Raw genomic sequence first — 11649 nt, 5'->3', positions numbered from 1 at the left:
TCCACTGCTCGCTCCACTAGGCCACACTGCTTTTTTAATTAATTAATTAATTAAGGCTTTTTAATCTCTAATAATGGTGCAATCTCAAAATTAAATCTGCCCCTTATACTAGTGAGTTACTGACAAATGTCCCTTTCTATCCCATCTCCTTGTGCCAGGGTCTATCTAGCGCTAGTAAATATTTCACTGTCATTTAAAATAAAAGTTTGATCCTCACTTGCCAGCAGGAATGCTCCCCTAAACCAGCTAGCTTCTATAAAGGAGTTTGGTGGGAGCTGATAGGATTTATCCTGCCCTGCTCATGAGTCTTCAGCTGAGGGAGAGCAGTGGGGGTCTGGTGCTTCTTGAAGACCATTGCACAACAGGAGTGGCCACACATCACCCCTGAAATGACGAAGGGGACCACTAGGACCCAGGAGGAAGTGGCAGCAGGGGATGCAAAGGCAGTCCTGGGGCTTTCTCAAAGAACCCAAACCTCCACATAAACATGAATATATCAATGACTATGACATGTACAAATCACTGATTCCAGGTAAGATCATTGGTTAAGAGGCTGCAAAGAAAACAGACTTGAAGAAACGCTTTGTGGGGTGAATGCCATGCTCATGGAACATACTGCATTGACATCCCTGTGTGACAGGGCATACCAGGCCCTACCTGCCCCCTGTTGGAGCCCCCACTGCCTTGGCACACGTTGCCCTATGCAGGTGTCCTTCTGGAAGAGAAGAGCAGCAAGTTCAGACCTCCAAGGGATGGGGGGGCTGGGCACTCTGCCCACTGCCCAATGAAGTGAGCAGTGCAGATGCACCCTAAGAGCAGTGTTTTCCTTCCACTAGCCATCTTCCTCAGGCCACATTCCTCTGTTGTGATTCAAATGGGTTCTTTGTTTATTTTGGCTGTTAAGCTCCTTGAGAAAGGGACTGTCTTTCTTTTTGCCTGTAAAGTACCAAGAACATCTAGGGCGCTACATAAAAACTGTCAGCTGATGGCAACTGCATATTAAGTACTGACCTGGGCTGGACTGTACCAGTAATTTAGAGAAGAAAGACACTCTGGCTGCTCACCAATACCCTGAGCCATTCACCCACCCTGCTGGAGCACCTCTCTCTTCTGCTCTGTTTTTTACACTGTCTTTTATGATTTTATTAAGATACTTTCATGGGTCACAGTCTCATTCCAAGTGTTGAAAAATCCCATTATGCAGTGGGAACTGGCTGAGGCGTGGCTGGCTGTTCTGGTTTGCCACCTTTCTGCTCTGAGATGGGTGTGGTGGGTAAGATCTCTTCCTTGGGCTCCACAATGCTGACATGATCTGGCAGGGGTTTCTTGGGTCCAATTTTCCCACTTGGGTCCCAAGGCAACATAATCTTTACTTTAATACCCAGCACACCCTGCCTGAGGAGGACAAGGCACACAGCTGTATTGATATTGTAGTTTACAGGATCTCCACTGAGGATCATCAGGCCATTCACAAACTTCATCGACTTGGCTCGCTGGCCTCTGAGTTTACCGGACACCACCACCTCACAACCCTTAGCACCACTCTCCATGATGAAGCGGAGGACACCATAGCAGGCTCGACGCACCACTAAATGTCCCAGGAGTTTGTAAAGCAGGGACTCTGCTTGGGCAATAGCACATGAGGTGGCCATAATGCTCTGATGCTTGATCAAAGGCTCCCTGCCTTTCAATGTCTTAAAAGTGTCTTTGAAACTGGCATTTTTATTAGTCTGATGACTTATCCAGGGGAGCAGGGAAGATCCAACTCCGATTAAAACATCCTGTCTCCTATCAGTAACAAAGCTATGATAAGAGCTAAGTCTAGTTAAATGGACTTTCCTTTATCATTCTTCCATTATGGAATGTAAACAAATGTCAGAATTTGAGGCAGATACCTGTGAGGAATTGAACGTTCCTCCAAAATGGAATGATTTCACCAGCTAAAGCAATACATATAGAGAGTTAGGCCTTCTCTACTAGAAAAGTTTCCCCAGTTTAATGATTGATTTTTGAATCAATCTTGTTAAACCAAGGCAATCTCATAATGTAGAACAGCTCAAACCAATTAAACTCTTCCTTAAAATGATTTAACTTGCATTGGTAATTTACCAAATTAAACTAAACTGGTTTTAGCAAAGGTTAAAAGGGTTTAAGAGTGTCTCCTGGAACTGGACAAAAACTGGAATTTTTGTACTGTAGAAATTCCATTTTTTTTTTTACAAAAGCATCCTACATAGGGACAAAAAGTTGAAATAACAAAAATTGTTCCAAAATGAAAAGTTCAAAAAAAATTTCATTCAGAAATGTTTTGCTGTAACATTTCTGATCAAAACAAAACATTTTGACTTTCCTGAATCAAAATGTTTCCTGTCCGTTTGCTGAAGCAAGTCAAACCACATTTCATTTTGACTTGTTCAACATTCATCTGTGTTCCCTGAGCTGCTACAATGCCTCATGGTAACTGTAGTTTGGGTGCTTCATGCCCCCTATTCCTCCACTGTGGGTTGCTCTCCCTCACTGGACTACATCTCCCATGATGCAGCTTAAATGAAATATTTTGATTCAGTTCGACTAACCAAAATATTCTGATTCGAGTCAAACCAACCTGAAATAAAATATTTTGTTTAGACTTCCCCAGTGGAAAATTGAAAAAAAAAATTGGCAAAACTGAAACTTTAGATTTTGAAGAAACTGCATCTTCTGTCAAAAAATATTTGAACAGAAACTTCCTGACCCTCTCTCACGTCTACCTTAGGGGTTCGCATCAGTCCAGCTAGATCACTTTTAAATCAATTTAGTGACATTAGTTCAATTTTTCTAATATAGACCAACCCTTACAATGTTTTAAGTAGCAGAGCAACTACATTATATGAGCATTGTTAGACTTTATGTAATGGCACTGAGATCTCTAAATGGGCACGGTATAAGGTTTCCAGTAAGAAGGACTAGCCCTTCCAATCCAATGACCTTGCAAATTATCAATGTCCACATCAGAGGACTGCATTTCTAGTTCTTCTAGAACTCCAGAGTCCCTGAATGATAAGACAGACACTACAAGGGGGAAAGGATCCTTCCATTAAGGTACAGCTAATAGAAAAATTTCAAGAGATGAAGATCTTCAGAATTCCATGACCTCTCTGAAAGTGAGAGCTGACATCTGCACATTGGATAAGAATAAGAAAATGACAGGCAATGAAAAGCTCTCCCTTTCATAGAGGTCATGGAGTTCATTTTTAAATCAATTTAGCTACATTAGTTCAATGTTTCTAATGTAGTCCAACCCTTAGAATGTTTTAAGTAGCAGAGCAACTACATTATGTGAGCATTGTTAGACTTTATGTAATGGCACTGAGATCTCTCAACAGGCACTGTATAAGGTTTCCAATAAGAAGAGCTACCAAAGACTAAATCTTTTAAATAAAGAGATGCTCAAGATCCAAATCAGCATTTTTGAACAGCCCATGTATGGAGGAAATTGAGCTCTGAGGCTGCGATTTCACGCATTTTAAAGAAGGATTCATCTGCCAATAGGGGATGCTGATACAAGGTGAGAATTTGATTGCCCCAAGTTCCAGACCATTCATATGCAGGTGCTTGGAAGATGGCCAATCTAAACACGCCAAAGTCATAACTCCAGATAAATAAAATGGGCCAAATCCTCAGATGGTGTAAATCAGCATATCTCCAGTGACTTCACAAGTTTACACCAGCTGAGATCTGTTGCTTTAAAGTGTGTTAGAACTTAAGCTACAATCCATGTAATAATTCTGAAGCTTCTTTTCTCTCAGCTCCCTGATCTATTTGTAGTTTAAAGTGTTTTCATTGATTAGTAGAACACAAGCATGTTAAAACAGCTGTACTTTTGAATATTTGTTTTAGCTATGATGCTGAATTCACTCATATCAGTTTTCCAAGACTTTCAACTTGGCCCTTTGCAGAAATTCCATTAGCAGCAAGTAGATTAATGACTAAACCCATTTTGGAGATTGAAGTGCTATAGACTGTAAGAAAAATACAGAAAAATCGCATGGTAGCCTGAAGCCCAGACTGTACTGGTGAACATATGGGTGGCTATTAGAATAAAGAACATACATAAATTAAATTAAAGGTAATTTTCTTCCACTCAGTAAATGCACTAAATCCAATATGTGTTCTACTCAATGCCAGTCATTGTAAAGCTTTAGGCATCCCTGTAATGTAATCACCAACAGAGTAATGAATGTGGCCATTATTCTATTGCAGGATGCAGTACAACTTTGTATTAGTAATGGGATAGTATTAACAGTGCTGATATTTCCCCCCGCCATAAGTGAATCTATCACAAAACTGTTCTACTCATGTGCTTTCTTTTGGTTACAGGATCACACTATTTGTGTGGCCAGATGCAGGGGCGGCAGGTTTGTATAATTTTTGGTGGTGCCCAGAACCCACCCTTGCCCAAACTCGGCCTCCCACCTGCCCAAGGCTCCGGGAGGGAGTTTGGGTGGGGGAGGAAGTCTGGGGTGCAGGCCCTAGGCTGGGGCAGGGGATTGGGGTGCAAGGTGCAGGCTCTGGGAGGGAGTTTGGGGATGGGAGGGGGTGCAGGGGTGTGGGAGGGGCTCAGGGCTAGAGTAGGGGTGAGGGATCTGTCTGGGGCTGGGAATGAGGGGTTTGGGGTGTGGGAGGGGCTCAGGGTGAGAGTAGGAGTGTGCGGGGGGTGAGGGCTCTGCCTGGAGCTGGGGGGTTTGGGGTGTTAGAGAGGCTCAGGGCTGGGGCAGAGGGTTGGAGTGCAGGGGGATGAGGGCTGGGTCTGGGACTGGAGATGAGGGGTTTGTGGTGTTGGAGGGGGCTCATGACTGGGGTGCAGGGGGATGAGGGGTTTGGGGTGTTGGAGGGGCTCAGAGCTAGGATAGAGGGTTTGAAGGTGTGGGGGGTGTGAAAGCTCAGGCTGGGGGTGTGGGCTCTAGGGTGAGGCAGGGCTGGGGATGAGTTTGTGGTGCAGGCAGTTCTTATGTTCTGTGTTTGCACAGCACCTAGCGTAATGCAGCTCTGATCCACGACTGGGACTCTTCGGTCGTGTTGCAATACAAGCAACACCACAAATCTATACGTATACAGCAGCTAATCCACAATCATTGGTTTATGCCTCAGGAACAGCAGGGGAGTTTTACGCCGACTCTGAAGGCCCAAATTCCAGAACTTCACCGCTTGCCCACCGAATGCTCCTAAATGGTTTGGTCTTGGCTACCTTAAAAATTACCTCTCTCCTCCTGGCTTACTGTGCTAATTGAGGTGCTTCAGCTAACAGTCCTCTCCTGACATAAATGGCGTGAGAGGGCAAGCAGAAGGGTATTCGCAGGAAAAGCGTCTTGGCTCTGCAATGCACTTCCCTCCTGGATTTGCCACAGCCTGGACGTGGTAACTTTCAGGACATGCTACGGTCTACAGCTCCACCTGCTCTCCCAGACTTTTTCCTCCGGTTAACTGGGGGGAGAAGCCAGGCTGGGACGTGTTGTGTGGGGTTGGGAAGATCTTGTGGGGTAAATTTTCAAAGGGTTGAGGCCCATCCTCCCAATTTACATGTACAAAATGAATTACCCCCACAATCAGGGCAGTGGAAGCTCTAGCACACAGATCTGCACCCACAACTGAACGGTGAGGGCAATATTTGTAGGGGTAAAAGGCTTCCACGAAAAGAGACTTCCCATTTGAACAATCAGAGGCCTGGTTTTCTTGTACAACCTTTGCATGCAGGCCTCAGTAGGCACCCTCTGCTAATATGTACTTATACGTTTAGTAATGCACTTAGATCCTGGTACGGGTGTAATGAAATGAATAATAATAAATTAATAAATAAATGAAGCTGGTTGCAGGATCCTGCTGAAAATCATTAACGTATTACCTCTTTCACAGCACACGCACACACGCAGGCCCTCCTGCAGGTTATATATGTCCAATATGTGCTATTAGCAAGTGTATGCAACATTCCCTGACCCAACGCTCTTACCACAGAATAACCCTCTGTACTGTAGCTCCTGACACAGAGACCTGTAGACCAGCCCCTTGGCAAGTTTTCAGTGCAGTCAGAACCAAGATGGACTCTTCTGTGAAATCCTGGCCCCATTAAAGCTCCCATTGACTTCAATGGGGCCTGCATTTCAATCGAGGTGTTTGGGAAATGCCTTTGTGCACTGTCTACTAGAATTCAGTCTCCATGCATCTTTCTCTGCACAAAAGTGGAGATCAGTGACCTTCCTGTATCATTCTTCTCCTCCTGGGATCAAGCAGAGGGCTCTCCATGAAGTCCTACGTAGGCATGTGTTGGGAGGAGATGGGCTCAGATCAATAGGTGGAAAGGTTCGGGCTGGAGCAAGGCTGCAGGGACCGTGTTTCATTCCCATCCACATCATAAAAGGAATAAACAACATAATACAGCTCTCCCACTTGCTTATCAATGACTAGCAAAACTGACAGAGGCCACATCAAAGGATCCGGCACAGCAGGTATGTGACAGAAACCAGTCATGTACAGTTTTGCCAAACTACACAACCCATTTAATGGATTCACACTCTAACAAGGGTGAACATTAAATTACATTGCTTATTCTATAAAGCTATATTGCAGAAATGGGTGGGTTATCCATGGCTCTGTTTAGATTAACTAACAATGGAAAAAAGATTGAAAAAGACCTAAAAAGCAAAGAGGAAATGGAAAGGGTTGTGCCTTTGAAATCCTGAAATATAGAAAGGCTTTCATCATAAGTCATATGGTTGGCGGGGTGGGGGGGAAAATCTGGTGCATTGCTTTAAATCAGTGTGGGTATTTGTACATTATTTTTTGTTACTGTTATGCAGTAGCTGTAAAACATATAACATCAATTCCCAAACTATATGAAAGCTTATGCCCAAATAAATTTGTTAGTCTTTATGGTGCCACCAGGACTCCTCGTTGTTTTTGCTGATACAGAATAACATGGCTACCCCTCTGAAACATTCCTACAGTTCACTTAAAACATGTTAAGGGCAAGGAATGGTATTTCCAAAGCACCTATGAAATTTAAGAACACAAGTCCCATTGTGCTCTTAAATGCCTTTCAAAACCCACCCCCAGAGTTTAAAAAATAAGAACTATCATTCAGCACCTAATCAGAGGACCTGACTTTCAAAGTACTGAGCGTCCAGCAGCTCCCTTTGGAGTCAATAGATACAGTATAGACTGAGACACAATACAGTTTGAGACTGCTTCCTGGTGTGCCTGGCTCGATTTTAAGATATTTCCTCCCTACACACTATTGGCCAAATCTGTAAAAGTCACTCTGCCAAATCTGCTGAATTTCCATGGGATTTAGAGCAGCTTTATAATCATAACGAATGACTGTATTAGCACAGCATGAATATGTGTGTGGAGATTAACATATTTTTTCAAAATCAAGGATAAAAATTAGTACAGCAGTAGAGAACTTTTATATTAACCCTCTGGGAGTTCAAGAATTAATTGTCATGGAATCGGGTACATCTGCTAACAATCATGCACATCTTTAAACCAACACCCACAGCATTGTCAGTTCAACCCGAACAGCTTTCCATTAGGTGGTATACAAATGTTCTTTGAAATTCCTCTTCTCAGCTCTCCTGATAGACTTAGGTCCCATGTGCTGCTTCGTCTTTTAGCCTAGGCTATACATCCCAACAAAATCCTTTTATAGATAAAGTAATCATGTGTCTCAGTTTTACTAGGACAATCCCATCTTTTTCATATGATGTCCTAGGAGCTTCTTTTGGGTCACCATAAATGCCTTGGCACTTCATTTAATTAATCAAAACTGGGACAGGGTGGTGTGTCTCTGTGGCAGGCTCAGAGCTGAGTGGGTTTTTGTTTTGGGGTGTTTTTTTGCTCATTCTGTTGGAGATGCAGTTCTGTTTCCCGGTCTGGGTGTCTCTGGTTTGTGGGTGAGTGACTATGATATGAATGAAATGCAAAAGATGGAACATCCCTCTTTTGTTTTATTACCTTTTTTTTGGTCAACTCTGCCATGGTCTGTCCTTCCCAGAGAAATAGGAAAAGGATAAATAGGCAAATGCATGCACACCTGTATAAAATCTAATGTTGAGCATTGCCAAGCTACTAATTACTGGCAGAGCCAAAATTGCCATGCCATGCTGGTGGCACAGGTACAGGAAGTTAGCAAAGGAGGAGTCGAAACAGGAAAGAGAATTTTAAAAAAAGAGTTCAGGAGAAAGGGGGTTAACCAGGGAAGAACTGGTTTAAAACTGGTTAGTGAGGGTCATATTATAAGGGGTTAAAATCCTTGTGCTGTGATTTATAAGACTCTTTGTGGTGTGATTTGGTTGGTTGGTTCCTTTCCCCCACTGAGGATGACTAAAATTCTATTTCCAGGCTCTTGTCTAGAGCACTTACTTTCTTTATAAGATGAGCATGATGCTTGCTCTCTGATGTGAATCTTAACAAGTTATTTGGTGTTTCATGATAAACTAATTCAGAACACTTGGGCAATGTCTACACTTCAACCACTAGTGACACAGCTGCAGTGTGGCAGCATTTCAGTGTAAAAAGAACAGGAGGACTTGAGGCACCTTAGAGACTAACCAATTTATTTGAGCATGAGCTTTCGTGAGCTACAGCTCACTTCATCGGATGCTTGGATGAAGTGAGCTGTAGCTCACGAAAGCTCATGCTCAAATAAATTGGTTAGTCTCTAAGGTGCCACAAGTCCTCCTTTTCTTTTTACGTTAAAAAAGCTTACCCACTCCTACCAAGTTTACTATGAAAAGTTGGCCCAGTGTTGAGGACTGTGGAACATGTGGCAATCCTAGAATAAAGCCTTTGTGAAAGCTAAATTACATTTTTCAGAGTAGCAGCGGAGTTAGTCTGTATGGATGTGTCATTACACAAAGTAAAACTATTTCCCCATGTTTATTCCCCCCCACACACTGTTCCTCACACGTTCTTGTCAACTGCTGGAAATGGCCCACCTTGATTATCACTGCAAAAGGTTTTTTTTCTCTCCTGCTGGTAATAGCTCACCTTACCTGATCACTCTCGTTACAGTGTGTATGGTAACACCCATTGTTTCATGTTCTCTGTGTATATAAATCTCCCCACTGTATTTTCCACTGCATGCATCTGATGAAGTGAGCTGTAGCTCACGAAAGCTTATGCTCAAATAAAATTGTTAGTCTCCAAGGTGCCACAAGTACTCCTTTTCTTTTTGCGAATACAGACTAACGCGGCTGTTATCTGAAACATTTCAGTGTAGACACTCATGTAGCTACAGGAGGTGTTTTCCCATTGCTGTAGTGATCCACCTCCCTGAGAGGCAGTAGCTAGGTCAAGGGAAGAATTCTTCTGTTGACTTACTGCTGTCTAGACGGGGGGTTAGGTTGGCTTTTTAGGCTTTTTTAAGGTGGATTTTTCACATCCCTGAGCGATGTAGTTGAATTGACCTAACTCTTTAGTGTAGACCTGGCATCAGCTGCTGCAAATATTCCTCCACTTTGAGAAAGGTGCACGGGGTGGTGTTGAGTGAGAAACTGGCAGGACTTATGCAAGCACATGTTTGTTTTTAATTTACTTTTGTCTTATGTTAATATGACTATGTAGTGTCCCTACCAAATGTTGCCAGTAAGAGTGTGAGTGACTTTTGTGGGGAGGGAATTAAAATGAATGTAACTCTTTCATGGAGGACACAGGAAAATATGTGGAGGGGAAGGTGAAGGTGGGAAGAATATGGAGAGACTGGGAACAGGAACATGAGTGAGAGAGAAAATGTAGGGGAAGGAGAACGAATTTGCCCTAATGCTGTGTTTGAAGGCGGGACCTGAGTCACGAGTCTGTCCCTATTCAGAAAAATGCTTAAGAACGTGCTTAACTGAGCAAGGTTTAGACACCGCATATGCTTAAGTGCTTCGCTGATCGTGGCGGACTACTGCATCATTGCCAAAGTGAACCCACTGTATCAGAGAAAATCCATCCCCACTGTAACTCCTTTGACCTCACTGGAGTTATAACAAGGTCAAATGCAGGCCATAAAGATTGTATAGGGTACGCAATAGACGGGATTTCTTGTCAAATCTCTATTGTATGTGCCAGCCTGAAAAAAAGGTCTATTTTTAATCCAGTGTGTAACCCCTAGGTCTAGTTACGAAATATTGCTGCTTGCCTAGAGATGACCCTGCAAAACATTTTTTAAAATATTAGGCTACTGCCCCTTTGTCATCATGTATAAAGAAGGGCTGAATACTTTGGTTTCTGTTTGTTTACCATAGAAATATCAATGTCTAGCATCGTGTTCTCTACTTTTGCTGCAGGGCCTCCTGGAGAGTTCAGAGGACGTATGCTGTGAGTTGTCTCACCTTAATGGAAGGGGAGAGTTTTTGTATCTTTGGCAAAGACTTCCTTTCTTTGAAATGTTCATTCCTCATAGAAGTGAAATGAGTGTTTTTAAAAAGTTTTCAGTACTTTGACTAAAAGTCTCTTCCTCTCTGAAAGATTCAGTTTTAATTCTCTTGGCTTTTGTGATGTGGTCATTTCACGGGCTCTCCAGTCAGTGCTGCCTTGCAGGCTAGAAAGGACTTGACTTTCTAAGATAACAGACAGAGGGGAAAAACACTAAGGCCTTGTCTAGACACAAAATCTGTACTGCTTGTACTATACGTGGATGCAGTTATACCATTACAGATTATTCCCATATGGGAAGAAAAATGAACTATGCTGGCATGAGCACATATACACCAGTATAACGGCATCCACATATATAATGATGGAACTGCATACACAGTAGGGGTTGTCTTGATATAATTGCAGCGGTAAAAAAATTCACATCCCTGACCAACATAGTTATACCACTACGAAAAACCCGTGTAGACCAATCCTAAAAAAACCACCACAAACCCTTCTTTAGAGATATCTAAGGAAGCAAAAGAGAGCACAAGCCCAGTTTGGTTTTTCCCTTTTGCTGGTGACCTTAACTGAACTATCTTGGCTTGTAAACAGGTGCCCAGTCCAACTTGTTCTGTACTAAATTCTTTCAGACATGCAACAATTCTCTCAGGCTTTGCAAATAAAGCACAGAGGCAGCCCAAGGCCACAGATTGCCACTGTTCAGTGTCATCCTAGCAGAAATGTACCTTTTTGCCCCTTGGCACGATTAAGGCAAGAGCAGGTTTTAGGATGTCTATCGTAGCAATGAATTATACAGCAATCAGAATAGAACCATTTAAGGTAGTGCTGAAAGAGGTTTTTCCCAATAACTTAATATACTTTTACTTCCCAAATTGATATAGCATGGATAAGATATGGCCCGTGCTGCGGATAGATAAGAAGCTTGCTGCATTTAAGACCTTCATAACTCATTCCTTTCACTAGTATGTTCTGAAATAGAAAGTACATTGAAGGCAGGAAATCATTTCGTTCCTATCACATGAGTTTCTGATGGCAATATTGCACTTTAATGCTTGGCTGTGAAATGAGTCCATGTCATCAGTGAAGGCAACTGAAATGGATGCATTAATTCAGCATCTTGTCTACCAGATGTTACAGCAAATTCCTCATTGGAATGTGCATGGCTGTGTCATAGATACTAGTAATTAGTTTGAAGAGCTTTAGAAACAAATATCCCAATTTCTATAGCAACAAATATCCCATCTCCTA

The 11649-nt window shown here is 42.6% G+C and overlaps 1 protein-coding gene across 1 annotated transcript; it reads right to left on the bottom strand.

Moving 5' to 3' along the window:
• Positions 1 to 1169: 1169 nt before the first annotated feature.
• On the bottom strand, positions 1170 to 1615 carry LOC125634930 (small ribosomal subunit protein uS3-like). The gene has a single exon (XM_075126212.1). It carries the CDS (start codon positions 1548 to 1550, stop codon positions 1197 to 1199), a length of 354 nt encoding a protein of 117 aa, XP_074982313.1. The 5' UTR covers positions 1551 to 1615; the 3' UTR covers positions 1170 to 1196.
• Positions 1616 to 11649: the final 10034 nt, after the last annotated feature.

The sequence above is a fragment of the Caretta caretta genome, chromosome 3, assembly GCF_965140235.1.
Source record: "Caretta caretta isolate rCarCar2 chromosome 3, rCarCar1.hap1, whole genome shotgun sequence".
Classification (NCBI taxonomy): domain Eukaryota; kingdom Metazoa; phylum Chordata; order Testudines; family Cheloniidae; genus Caretta; species Caretta caretta.
The sequence above is the reverse complement of the archived record's forward strand: the minus strand, read 5'-3'. Positions and strand labels throughout refer to the sequence as shown.

What these genes read in the sequence shown, in the direction of transcription:
- LOC125634930 (XM_075126212.1), bottom strand. Translation starts at nt 1,550, where the DNA reads ATGGAGAGTGGTGCTAAGGGTTGTGAGGTGGTGGTGTCCGGTAAACTC.